This window comes from Garra rufa, chromosome 6 (assembly GCF_049309525.1).
Source record: "Garra rufa chromosome 6, GarRuf1.0, whole genome shotgun sequence".
NCBI lineage: Eukaryota > Metazoa > Chordata > Actinopteri > Cypriniformes > Cyprinidae > Garra > Garra rufa.
Genome location: NC_133366.1, coordinates 32,557,701 through 32,571,881, shown reverse-complemented (window position 1 = coordinate 32,571,881; position 14,181 = coordinate 32,557,701). Strand labels below are relative to the sequence as shown.

At 35.1% G+C, this 14,181-nt stretch overlaps 2 protein-coding genes across 2 annotated transcripts in view; one reads left to right on the top strand and one right to left on the bottom strand.

The window, feature by feature from the left end:
* The first annotated feature begins 253 nt into the window (after positions 1 to 253).
* Positions 254 to 2,663, top strand: fabp2 (fatty acid binding protein 2, intestinal). The gene is made up of 4 exons (XM_073841573.1): positions 254 to 411; positions 516 to 688; positions 2,196 to 2,303; positions 2,395 to 2,663. The coding sequence occupies exons 1-4, from the start codon at positions 345 to 347 to the stop codon at positions 2,443 to 2,445; spliced, it is 399 nt and encodes a 132-aa protein (XP_073697674.1). The 5' UTR covers positions 254 to 344; the 3' UTR covers positions 2,446 to 2,663.
* Positions 2,664 to 2,810: 147 nt separating this feature from the next.
* usp53b (ubiquitin specific peptidase 53b) overlaps positions 2,811 to 14,181 on the bottom strand; it is a 40,465-nt gene continuing 29,094 nt past the window's right edge. Inside the window, exons 13-18 of the mRNA XM_073841572.1 lie at positions 11,251 to 11,917; positions 11,106 to 11,170; positions 9,200 to 9,266; positions 6,393 to 7,192; positions 5,786 to 5,870; positions 2,811 to 3,390 (exon numbers count right to left, since the gene is read on the bottom strand). Of these exons, the coding sequence (XP_073697673.1) occupies positions 5,794 to 5,870; positions 6,393 to 7,192; positions 9,200 to 9,266; positions 11,106 to 11,170; positions 11,251 to 11,917 (1,676 nt within the window). The 3' untranslated portion in view covers positions 2,811 to 3,390; positions 5,786 to 5,793. The remainder of the gene's footprint in view (positions 3,391 to 5,785; positions 5,871 to 6,392; positions 7,193 to 9,199; positions 9,267 to 11,105; positions 11,171 to 11,250; positions 11,918 to 14,181) is intronic.

Genomic DNA, 14,181 nt, shown 5'->3' with positions numbered 1-14,181 from the left:
GTTTAAACAGCAAACAATTCAAACAAAAGCAGGACTTTGTGTGAGCACAACAAAGCCGTTACTGCCATGTGAATATTTGACCGTCCAATACAAGCGAGCGCTTGTTCTCATGGAATAGTTTGAAGCCTCCACTCTTTTGCACAATCAATGAAGAAACAAGGCATGCTGGGATGTGTAATGCATAGCCTGGAGGGAGGGTGAGATTTATACTCCGTGAGCTTTACTCGGCCACATCAGCATGAAGATAATACTCAGATAAGACAGCGCGCTGTCTCTCACACAAGTATAAAAGACAGGCAAGGAGTAAAGTTAGGCCACCGTCAGAATCACAGCAGTCTGCCATCATGACCTTCAACGGGACCTGGAAAGTTGACCGCAATGAGAACTATGAGAAGTTCATGGAAGAAATGGGTAAGTGGATATAGATCAAATTAAGCATAGCCTGGTTTCAAAATCAAATGCTGCAAGATGTTGAGTTATTATTTATAAGGTGCATTATTTATAATCTTCAACAGGCATCAACATGGTTAAAAGGAAACTAGCTTCTCATGACAACCTGAAGATCACCCTGGAGCAGACCGGAGACAAGTTCCATATAAAGGAAGTCAGCACTTTCCGCTCAGTGGAAATTGACTTCACTCTGGGCGTCACCTTTCAATACTCTATGGCAGACGGCACTGAGCTTTCAGTAAGCACATGCTCTTAGGTTTCAGAGGATTTTTAGTCTTATGTACTCATCTAGGATTTTATGAAGACCCTTAGAACCTCTCATTGCACAAAAAGGTTCTTTATAAAGGAAAAGGGTTCTTTAGATGATAGAAAAGGTTGTTTTTCTTTGGGAAACCCATATTGGTTCTTCATTTTGACTCAGCATGCTGCAAAAAGCTCCTTTGGAATCTTTATTTTTAATAGTGTGCACAAAAAAGAGAAATAACTCACTGGGGCAGTGCAGTACAAATGTACCAAGGTACAAATATGTCCTTAGTAAAAAATTATATATTTAAAATATAGTATAGTATAGTTCAAATCTGTTAACATAATTAGTATAATATATCGCTCGAGACTTACTTATATAAAAAAATTGTTTTTAAACTTTATTTGGAGTATCACTTGTGCACAATGCACAATTCTTAATATTAAGCCTAAAAAGTAATATATTTAAAATACATTTATGTCATACTAAGTGTAGTTCTTTATAGAGGAAGTGTAGAAGTGTTATTTGGATGATATAAAATAACTTCTAACTAAGAAAAAAAGGTTGTTTTTCTTTGGGAAACCCAAAATGGTTCTTCTTTTTGACACTGCATGCTGCAAAAAGCTCATTTGGGAACAGTGTGCACCCAGAAACAATGTACAAAGGTACAAATATGTCCCTAGTAATAAAAAATAATAACTTGTGCACAATGCACATTTCTTAATATTAAGCCTAAAATGTGTTTTAATATCACTATTGATGTGGATTTTATGATCTTTGAATCGGTCTTTAAATGCAAGATATTTAAAATGTAGTCTACCTAAAGTATACTTGCACTTTAGCACAATCAAATATACTTCAGTATATCTTTAGTTGGACTTCAACACTATTTCTGCATAATTAAAGTGCATTAAGTACAAAATTAGTTGTTCCAATTTGGCAGACTTTTAAGTGTGCCAGTTTAGTATACTAAAAGTACAATTGCAGGGCATTTTTAATAAGTACATAAAAATGCAAATGTATTTGTAGTATACTTAGCATGAAATTAGTTGTAGTATATTTATTTATCCCTATAGGGGTAACTAATATGTACACTTTGGAAACTAATATGTACCTCTGAGGTATTAATATGCACCTTTTAGGGGTTAATAAATACAAACACCTTTTAAAAGGGTACCGCCCCAGTGATAGCTTTTGTACCTTTTTTTTTTTTTTGAAAGCGTAATGATCAAGGGCAAAGGTTGAGCAGTGCTGAATGATTATACAAACCATAACATGAAATTGTTGAAGCGTGTTTAAGCAGTGGTTATTTGCTAAATCAATGTGCTTTTCTAGTGGGAGTGGAAGCTACAAAGTTCACATTTGATTTATTTGACTGACAGACAGGAATAAGACCCTCTAATACAAGCCTCTTAAAGAAACAATCAGTTACAGGTCAACTAGACTTATCGCTGCTCAGTTCAAAATGAGTCTGACCGTTGACCTGATTGTCTGATTGCAGGGATCCTGGGTCATGGAGGGAGACATGCTTAAGGGGACTTTCACACGCAAGGACAACGGAAAGGTGCTAGTAACAACCAGGAAGATAGTCGGTGATGAACTTGTACAGGTAAGTTGTTGCTCTTTAATGGATAAAGACAAATTCCCAAACCAAAACTTGTGATGTCTTACATTTGTTTTTGTTTTTTATTTGCTTACAGAGCTATTGCTATGAAGGAGTCGAGGCCAAGAGAATTTTCAAGAGGGGTTAAAAGGACATCAGCATTCCTAAAATGTCAAAATTACAATTCTGGTGGGACGATATTAAAGTTTTACATGTTGTAACCATAGATATTCAATTTGAAAATACGGGTTTTAACAATTGGCATCCCTGAAGTTTACAAAGCATGTATGTGTCATTTGCACTGTGAGTTTTCATATTTATGGTAATAAAGCCATTTTCCCGTCCTTTTGCAAGGAGATGCCTTTATGTATATGGACTGTGTGTCATCATTTTTGTTTAATAAACTTTCATTTATGACTGTGTATTTTAAGAAGAAAAGTACACTTAGATTTTTAAAAATTTTCAGATGTAAAAAATAAACATACAGTACAAAGAAGCCGAACGCACCAGTGATTAAACATTTGAAGTTTATTAAACAAAGAATAAAAATAACTGCATAGACATCTCCAAAAATATATAGCGGATATAATTTACTTTGAATCATGTCAGCATTTTGCATGAAAAAAATTGCAGGAAGGCACTCCACAAACAACCTCTAGGGAGTACTGTATGTACAAAGGTCCATTTGCAATGAAATTAAAGTCAAGGACACAATCGCTATTTTTGTCTTTAAGACTCGGTCTTTAAGACTAGGAAAATCATTTGTTTTATATATATATATATTTATATATATATGTACTGTGTTACCTGTCACAATTCAGTAAAAGATAATCAATGAATTCAATATTCAGCATAAAATGGTCATTCCTGTTCACAAGCAAGTAATGATTCAAGCCAAAGTGCATACTGCCCTCCTGTGGATGGCTCTTATAAGATACTTGAACATCACAATTTACAGGAAGAGGGTACAAAAGGATAGTCTCTCCTCTGCTGCCCTCAAATACAAATACATTGTAATTACAAGTACAAAAACAATCCTTTTTCAACTTCTTTGGCAATTCTCTTGCATTACTTCTCACTGGGTCACCAGGACCTGATAAGAAAGAAGACTGATTATATTTCATTGTTTTTAAATACATGTGTCCCTACATAAATTAAGCACGTTGGAGAATGAATGGATAAATGGATGCTTTTGAACACATACTGCATAGCACAAGTCAAAAGGCTGAAAACAACTATTCATTCGTTATTATTATCTCAAAGCACATTTTCACAAACAATGAATAGTAATTCCATGGCTAAATTCAGAACAGCACACCAGTGTTAATTTGGTATTATTTATATAGTGTATATTCATATTATGAATTGATTTTATGTGTTTATGTTTTTTTTTTTTTCAATTTAAGTTTTTGTAATTGTAGTACTTCAATTTATTTTCAGTTTTTAAGTTTTTCATCTAATGTTTATATTTGATTTTCTTTTATTTACTTACCCCCTTGTCATCTAAGATGTTCATGTCTTTCTTTCTTCAGTCATAAAGAAATTGTTTTTTAAGGTAAATATTTCAGGATTTCTCTACATATAGTGCACTTGTATTGGTGCCTGTGAGTTTGAACTTCTAAAAGGCAGTTTAAATGCAGCTTCAAAGGATTCTAAACAATCCCAGTCGAGAAAGAGGGTTGTATCTAGCGAAAAGATCGTTTATTTTCTAAAAAAAAATAAAAAAAATACATTTTAACCTCAAGTGCTCGTCTTGTCTAGCTCTGTGTGTACTCAGTGTATTCGGGTTAAAGACAATTAGGGTAGATCGAACACCTCCTTCTCATTTTCTACTCCAACTTCAAAATTATCCTACACTCTTAAAAATAAAGGTGCTTCATGATGCCATAGAAGAACCTTTTTTGTCTAAATGGTTCCATAAAGAACCTTTAACATCTGAAGAACCTTTCTGTTTCACAAAAGGTTCTTTGTGGCGAAATAAGGTTCTTCAGATTATAAAAAGGTAAGAAAGAGATGGTTCTTTAAAGAACCTTTGAAGGAATGGTTCTTTGTGGAACCAAAAATGGTTCTTCCATGGCATCGATGTGAAGAACCTTTTAAAGCACCTTATTTTTAAGAGTGTACATAACTGCAGAAGTACCTACCCAGTGTTTACAAAGTGAATGTGCAAAGCAGATCAAACACTCTTTACAAAAAAGGTAAAACAGCGATGTAGCAACAATTTTGAAGTTGGTGGAGAAAATTAGATGGGAGTCTTGAACCGGAATACACAGTTCAAGCAGAGCTAGACAAGATAAGCATTTGAGGTACAAGACTCTTATTCATTGTCTGGGATCATTTAGAGCTCTTTGAAGCCACACTAAAACGGAATGTTGGACCTTTAACCCTATGGCCACCACTGAAGTCCACTACATGGAGGAAATCCTGGAATGTTTGCCTCAAAAGCCTTTCTTTTTGACTGAAGAAAGAAAGACATGAACATCTTGGATGACATGGGGGGAGTAAATCCTCAGGAAGTTAACAAAAGTTATGTTTAGGACAAACAAATTCTACCATCAATCCAGCAAACTACAGTAACAAATTCACCTGCCAGTATCTTTATTATCTTCTCACTACTAGCCCATCTCCTTTCACGTTCTTTATCAAAATAATAGAGCACTGCATGCACCATCTGCTTTGTAACAATCTTAGTTTGTCTGGCTCAGCTAAATGTTTGGCTTCGCAAAGCTTGAAAACAGTTTCACTGCTTTATGCTCTTTTATGGTCTCTCTCAGCACAATTCTCTGCTGTGTCTTATTTAGATGAAAAATGGCTGATATCTGCACTGTTGTTTGCTGTGTTGGCTCTGCTCTATTCTAATGAAATGTACTGTTGTGTATGAGGCAGCAATAAATACAAAGTAACTAGAAAGCTGTAAGTGTAGACGAGTAAAATGACACATCATCCTGTTTATTTATCAGGGTAGCTTGCGTGTGTAAAATATTTGATTAATGAGCCTGGTTGTCATGCTCAGACAAAAAGACTTTTAGATCTTGAGAAACTGACATTAAGTCAGGTGTGTCTAAAGTTTTGACTGACACTGTAGATATAGGTTTTAAACATTGTACTGTAGTAAAGTAGAGGATTGTTATTTATCACAGCCAGTGATATAAATAATTAACTTTACAAAAGGAACTATGGACTATTGTTTTTTTTACTGCATTTAATAATTCAGGTTAAAATAATTTATAAATACATGATCATTGGTCATTTGTAAACTGATTATGAATAAAAAGATTAATGATATTTTCTACTACTTTATACAAATGTACTAGCAATCTTTTGTATTCATTAATATTAATCTGAATTAATACATTCTCTAAATGTACTGTTTGTGTTATCTAATGCAATATCTAATAAAATCAGTGTTATTACTTAATTGTACTTTTTAAACTTTTGGATTCGAACCAACAGATAAAACAGTATCTGAAGGTTTAATGAGAACTTACCATAACTTTCACAAATATCCATGTTCATCTAGCCCTTTTGAAGAGACAGGGTGCCATTTAGCAGTGGGCTTATTGTTGCTATTGCCTAGAAAAGAATAATTTAGTTTAGTTAAGCTACTGACTACAGTTAGTAAGTTATTAAATACATAAACTACTGTTCAAAGTTTGAGATCAGAAAGATGTTAAGATGTTAAAAATGAAAACCTTTATTCAGCAAGGATGTTTAAACTAAACAAAAGTGACAATAAGGGTATTTCGAATGTGATAAAATGTACACATTTTAAATGAATCCTGAAAAAAACACAGTTTTCACATAAATACTATGCAGCACAACCATTCTTTAAAATTGATACTAATACATGTTTCCTGAGCACCGAATTAGCATATTAGAATGATTTCTAAAGGATGTGACACTGACGACTGTCGTAATGGCTCGTTAAAATTCAGCTTTAAAATGTATTTTTAATATATATTAAAAAGTCTTGTTGAGAATAAGAGACTTTTCAAAACTATTACAAATCTTACTGACCCAAACTTTTGAACGATAGTGGCAATACAGCAATATATCAACGACTGAATAAAACAGATCAGCTAAGCTTTAACATACCAGAGTCAGGCTTATTTTTGGCACGCTCAGATTGGCTCTCTATGCGGTTTGAGTGTCCCGAGTCTCTCCCGTCCTTGACAGCTCCTCTCGGCTCAGGCATGGAGAGGACCAACGGCCTCTGGTGGTGATACTTTAGTCTGTAGGTGTCTGTCATACAATTATCCACAGAGAAATACGTAGTCAGCGCTACTCCAGATCCTGGAGACACTGAAGTAGATGGCTTATCCCAACCACAAGATCTTTCTTCAGGCTCGCTGGACACCTGCTCCCCTCTCTCCTGGTCAGAACCCGATTTTGAGCTCACGTCTGATGAGCTTGGGCATGTGCCGTTGACTTCCATTCGCCTGTGTACTGTAGATGATGGAACGCCACGACCGGAGGCTCTGGAAGCTGTCTGTGATGACTCCTGTAAAATTCTGGGACGGAAGGGTGGAGTCTTTATCTCGATGGGACGCTGTGCATGTTTGGAGTAAGTTGGCATCGATGGAGCTATGGCTGATTCTTCCCTTGGCTGCAACGGGTAACTGCGATTAGGACCCGGCGATTCGTGTGGAGCGACTTCACTGGTGCTAGAACGATAAGCACTGTCTTCCTGCTCTGAAAGAGGGTTAGTGAGTTCATCAGAACTGTTACACTCTGAGCTGCTGATCTTGCCCAGGCGGCGCAGTAGGGGGCTTTCTGGGCTGTGGTGCCATCGCATTGAAACTTCCTGTTGCTCCGCTTGAAGTTCCCCAGTTGATGGGTCTTTCTCTGCATTACCTGCTTTCCTGGCACCACAGGATGAGTATCTCAGCTTCCTTCTGTGGAACATAAACATTTAATCACCTTATTTCACATTTAACATCTTCATCTTTACTCATCTAATTTCTCCACCTGTACTGTACCTTAGATTGTAAACACAAACTAATAAAATAAAATCTGAATGGTTATACACTTGACCTATAGACTTTTGCTGTAAAGGAGTCAATGACATATACGGCCAGATTTAATAAACAGGGCAAATTAGCATTAAAGTGCAATTCCATAAAGGCGCTGATAGGAGGGGAAAATACTGTTGGTGATTTACTTACAAAGTAAAGAACACACACGCAACATCACATTTTCACAATGACCAGCATAATCTACCAAGAGCAGCACAAATTACTGCCTGCTTTAAAGGAGTAGTTCACTTTTAGAACAAAAAATTACAGATAAGCTGCACTTAAACTGCATTTTGGAAGTTCAAACTCAGGGGCACCATAGACTTCCATTATATGGAAAGAAATCCTGAAATGTTTTCGTCAAAAAACATAATTTCTTTACGACTGAAGAAAGAAAGACATGAACATCTTGGATGACAAGGGGGTGAGGACATTACCTGTAAATTTGACACAAATACCAGTAATTTGACGAAAACAAACGTTAGTAAATCTCATTGCGTGAATCATATTTTAATACTCTCCTCCATAAATTTTGCCTACAAATATATATTTAATAAGCTCAGGTACAAAAATAAATGTCCACAACTGCGCATCTTTAGTAAACCTTGAGAGTAATATTTTAATGTCAATTTTAATATTTTAACGTTAGTAAATCTGGCCCATAGTTGTTAAAGAAAAGTTTTTTTTTTGCAAATCTAGTTAAAAACAAATGCACTCTTGCATTAATGTTGGTTTCATATGGTTCAGAAAAACTTTTAAAACATTTTCAAGAATGTAATGTAATAACTATGTCATACATGCCATTTGGTATAACCATCAAGTAATGGTTATATCAAGTAAAAATTTAGGAGACTTAACACAGTCATGAGCATCTGCAGGAGTCCTCTCAATGATATTTCCTGCTTATGTTCCTCTATTTTTATGTTTTTCTTTGTTATGGAGTGGTCACATTAGATTTTAAACTAGCTTTTAAGCAAGCAAAATTGTTTTGGACACTTTAGTTGTTATATGACGTCATGCTCTGCTGTGTAGGGCTGCACGATTAATCGCACGATGTTGTGAGGCGCGTTTAGTCAATGAAGCCGGTATCGAATGCGATTTTGAGCGCGATTTGGCATAGCTTGTCAGTGATTTACGTCTCTGTGTATTAATTGCCGCTCCAGCTGAACGCACGTGATGGAGATTTACTACTAATCAAAGTACCGGCTTCATTGACTAAACGCGCCTCACAACATCGTGTGATTAATCGTGCAGCCCTACTGCTGTCTTTTTTTTTTTTTATCAAAATATAACAAATAATAATAAATACAAAGTGTAAAAAAAAGTTCCTGCAATGTTGCAAACCTGCATCTTTGAAATTTATGTTCTTTTATTTAATGCTAAGAGGTCACGCCATGACGTATCGATATTCCACTGATCACACATCTATGCGTAATGCTACTCACAGATCAGAGTTAACCAAAACTAATCTTTGGAACACAATAAAATACAAAACAATTTAGGCCAATTATATCACCTTCACCTCTTTTAATTTTGTGTCCCTCAAAAATGTATGAATTTTAATTCATAAATTAAAAGCACTACACAGTAAGTGTACAAATTGCATTTTAAGGCATTTATAAGTAAATTAACTTAACAGATATGACCATCACATAATTGACCTAAATGCATAACTGTCAATAAATTATTAATTATCAACACATTATTCATTTTACAAACTGAGTTGGCAGTTGACTGGATTTTTACTTGTATTTAACCTTTTTTTTAGATTTTGTTTATATATTCATATATTTTGTTATTTCCTTTCCCTAAGGCAAACTGCTATGAATGTGTTATAAATTGTACGATGTAACATATTTGCAGTGTAAAAATAAAATCTGTAAATACCTTGAACTTGGGCTGCCTTTCATGAGATGTTCTGAGTTCTTTCCCTGAATTTTAACCAAATGTTTACCTGAGGGAACAAATGTGCAATCGTTTATTTTATGAGACATCAAACAACAGACAACAAAGACTAAAAGGTGAATTTTTGCATCTCTGACATGGGTGTGTAGCGACAGAGGAAAAGAACTGCCAAAATCCCCCTAGCTGGAACGCAGTGGGCACAGACACACTCACTAGGACACATCCTACTCACTTATTTATAAATAGACAGACTATTCATCTCTTTCCTGCCAACCTGCTGAGCTCCATGTGAGGATAAAGCCACAGGATACAACACGTGCTCTAAGTCTAAGATTTGGGATTCAGTAAGCTTATAGAAAGCATTTTACAAATGATAATGTTTTTGCATTTTTTACTTTTACTGTGCTCCTGTATTTCTGTCTCTTTCTGATTGTGTGCTGTTTTGCTGGCTTCTGATTCTTTTTTCTTTACTAAGAAGGGGCTTTAAAATTCCATGACTTCTGGGAAACCAAGTTGGTTCTGAAATAGTACATGCAGATTTGAGCTAATTTTGTGACTGCCACACAAGCTTTGTTTTTATCTCTCGCTTCCCCCTGCATCTTTATGTTCCAAATGCAACATATATCAGTATTTCATGGGGCAAAGTGTTTTAAATTTTAAGCTCCTTCTGTCTCTTTTTGCTGAGTAGAAAAAGGGGAGGGAGAGATTTTCTCAGTTTTTGGCATGCTACCATGTGCCACCATGGAATTAGTGAGAATTACAGCTGTGTAAAATCACAAAGTAGCATCCGTTTGGGGTTTGATGCAGCTTGGTTTCATATGTAGCTTAAACTAAAACAGAACATGTTACACAATGTGGTGCTACATACGACCTGAAATGCTAATTCTGTAAATAAGATATGTATTTTGTTAAAAAAAATAAAAAAAATAAATATCCTCTACTGAATGAGCATTTTGTGATATGCCGATTTATGAAATTAAATTTACAAAAGCATTTTGTGACATGACATTACACTTTAGTTATAATACAAAGCAGAGAAAATAAAACATAGCTGTTTTGGGGCATTTCACCACTTTGTATGACAAAAAAAAAAGAGACAGAAAGGACAGAACCCAGAAATCATGGGCTAAATTCGAACCAACTTCTCCTAAATAAGCACTAAAGCTCAACAGTGCAAAGTACATGGGCTACCAGCAGGGCCATGACTACTGTTTTAAAATATAAAAAAAGGAAATTAACTACATAATATTATATTTTGGACAACTTAAAAATAAAACCTCATATTTACTATAGGAAAATGCATTAGTTTTTATCAAATTACATTTATAGTTTGGTTCAAACATAAATTTTGATTTAATAATAATAAGACCATATACATTGTGAAGCAAAAGCTACATGTTTGTAATAAACTGTATTTGCTTCAGGCTAAAATACGAGTCCTCTATCCATAATATTGCTTTCTCTAGTGAAAAAAGTCATCTTGACTGACTCTTAAGAGAAATATGTACAGATCAGACACACGTTTACAAGAGAAAACAGTCTAAAACAGTTCTAAACAAATTTGTTTGTGGATTTTGTGAGATAACAACAGGGGTTTGGACTTTTAGACAAAGCATTTTTAGCTTTATATGGTATTATGGACTGGTACTTTAGCCAGAAGCAACTGCTTAAAGTTAAAATGCCTTAATGATGTACGTGTTTCTCACAAACACACAGCTTTTCACTTAAGACGTTAATTGATGTACTGGAGTAAATATCATGTGGATTATTGTGATGTTTTTATCAGCCGTTTGCACTCTTATTCTGACAGCATGATTTTCACTGTGCATTAGCAAAAAAAAAAAAAAAAAGATTATAAAAAGAGGCACGACGTATGATTAATACTCACTGTGGTACAGTGGAGAACGCACTGCCTCCATTTTTGAGTCACCTTGGTTATTATGGCCTTGATCCCTGAGGGAAAACACAACTGAATCAAAAACAAGGAATCCAAAGGACAAATTACACACCTATCATTACTTAATTTCTCCTACCTGAGGTGCTGTGCATCTTGACTAATTCTGAGCTCTTTGCCTGTGAAGTTCTCAACACCTGGAGAGTCAGGATTGGTGGAACCACTGCTCAACCTATCACTGCTCTCGTATCCTGATTCTGTCCTCTGAATCATCCAGTTATCACTCCGCTGTGCTACATTTGCTCCACCTTTAGGCCTTGTCACCATCATCTGTCGCTGAGACTCCTGGGAGCTTTGACTTTCAGTCTCCAAACGTGAGTCATCTTCATAAATAGTCATCAGACCTTTTTGCTTTTCCTTCATCAGTCCTCTCTCATGGCCAAAGCGACGAACACATCGAGGGCTCCCACGCTGCTGTTGCTGCTGCTGTTGCTGACGCCTCTCTAGTTCACTCAGCACGCTGTCTACATTCAGGACCTCTCGCACTGGTCTCCATGATGGTTTGGACTTGCTACGCTCAGGGAGATTTGTAGACCCTCGATGGCAGGGGGGTGATGGATCAATGTGACGACTGGAGCCAGTAGCCATTCCCTGGTTTGAGCGGTTGGACTCCTGGGGTGATACGCGAGGATGCACTGAAGAATGCTCAGGTCGAGAGACACGTGAGGGGAGAGTTCTCGGTCTCTGGTCACAATAAAACCTCGGGCCATTCTCAGGAGGAGAAGATGATCGAGGAAATGTCATATCTAAAAAAAAATAACAATAATAAAAATTAAATACAAAAACATTATTTAATTAGTAAGTAATTAAAATTATATATACAGTTAAGGTCAAAAGTTTACATATACCTTGCAGAATCTGCAAAATTATTTTTCCAAAATAAGAGGGATTATACATATTGCATGTTATTTTTTTATTTAGTACTGACCTGAATAAGATATTTCACATAAAATACATAGAAACATTTTACAGAAAATAATAGTTGAATTTATAAAAATAACCCCGTTCAAAAGTTTACATACGCTTGATTCTTAATTCTGTGGTGTTACCTGAATGATCCACAGCTGTTTTTTTGTTAAGCTGTAGCTGTTTATGAGTCCCTTGTTTCTCCTGAACAGTTAAACTGTCCATTGTTCCTTAGAAAAATACTTCAGTTCCCACAAATTCTTACAGCATTTTTGTGTATTTGAACTCTTTGAACACAATGACTGCATGATTTTGAGATCCATTTTTTTCACACTGAGAACAACTAAGGGACTCAAATGCCACTATTACAAAAGGTTCAAATTAAAACTTTCTGAATTTGAAGAGCAGGGTAAACTGAACTTATTTTGTCTTCTGGAAAACATGTAAGTATATTCTGTAGCTTCTGAAGGGCAGTATTAAATAAAAAAATGATATTTAGGCAAAATAAGGAAGATCTGCACATCTTCATGCTGTTTAAAAATGTACACCCCTGGCTCTTAATGCATTGTTTCCTTCTGTAGCATCAGTGAGCATTTGAACCTTCTGTAATAGTTGCATATGAGTCCCTCAGTTGTCCTCAATGTGAAAAAATGGATCTCAAAATCATACAGTCTTGTTGGAAAGGGTTCAAATACACAAAAACGCTAAAAAACCAAAGAAGTTTTGTATCCTGAGGGACTTTTCTGAAGAACAGTGGGCAGGGGACTCATGAACAACTATCACTAAACAAAAAGGACAGCTGTGGATTATTCAGGTAACAACTGTATTAAGAATCAAGTGTATGTAAACTTTTGAACAGGATCATTTTTATAAATTCAACTATTATTTTCTCTTTTGGACTATATGTAAATATTTTTTTTATGTGAAATATCTTATTCAGGTCAGTCCTCATTAAAAAAATTACATGAATTAGAGAGAGAAATCACCTTGGCACCAGTTAATTTTTCTAAGTAAGAGATTAAAATGACCCAGAAAAGTTATTTCTGGGGTAAAAAAAAAATGTTTGCATATGCCACTGGTATTTGATATTTGATATTTTGTTGTCTAATATAAATCATGTCATTTTTAAACACTTTTTGGGATCACTGTCGGTATAAACACCTGATTCATGTTGCTTCTAATTGCTGAAATGCACATTACTGATGTTAGATAATATGCAATATAGTAATATGTACTAATTTAGTCAACATTAGTTAAAGTATTACCTGAAATTAAATTAAATTTTGAAATTCACATTAACTACGATTAATTTTATTAATCTTTCATTATATAGTTGACTAATGTGGTGTTCAAATTGAACCATACTGTAAAGTGTTGCCAAAAAAACTAAAACCTAGAGACTCAGACTTGCATAGGGTTATGCTTATTTTAACACAAACGTTAAGCCTCTTTGAACAGATATGTGCTTTCGGCGGGCAGTTTAATAGGACAGATGGTTTGCTGTTATTTTGGAGGTTAGCCAGTACTCAAACTTTTTTCCCGTGTGTAAGTTGCCCTTAGAAGCTCCGTCTGTCAGAGCAAGCGCCCCCAGCTGAGAATAGTAAAGTTAAATCATGATGGGCACATTGCTTCCCACATGTATTAAAACTCCCAGAAAAATATCTGTAAGCTGCTATCTCACTTAAATAAACAGTAAACAGTGTCTGTTTATGCTGGCTCATGAGCCACAGTAAAATCTTATAACTAATAAGATTCACTGACAGGGAAAAAAAAATCTTCATTACAATGATTCATCATTCATTCTTTGTAATTACAAATCATTCATTGTAAATTTCAAATGGTTGATGGATTTGTTTATTTAATAGTTATTTGGATTTTCTGTGGAGTCAATAGTGAATAATGTTTGCATAAAAAAACTTTTGCAATATTAAAATCTGATGTCTGAATTGATTAACACAATCAATATATATATATATATATATAGATGTCCAAAATATTAACAATTCAAAGCAACAGATGCAAATTGCATATAAATTATCATTTGAAACCTAATTTTTAAAGATATTATCGTGATGGACAGATGGTTCATGGCTGGTCTACATGG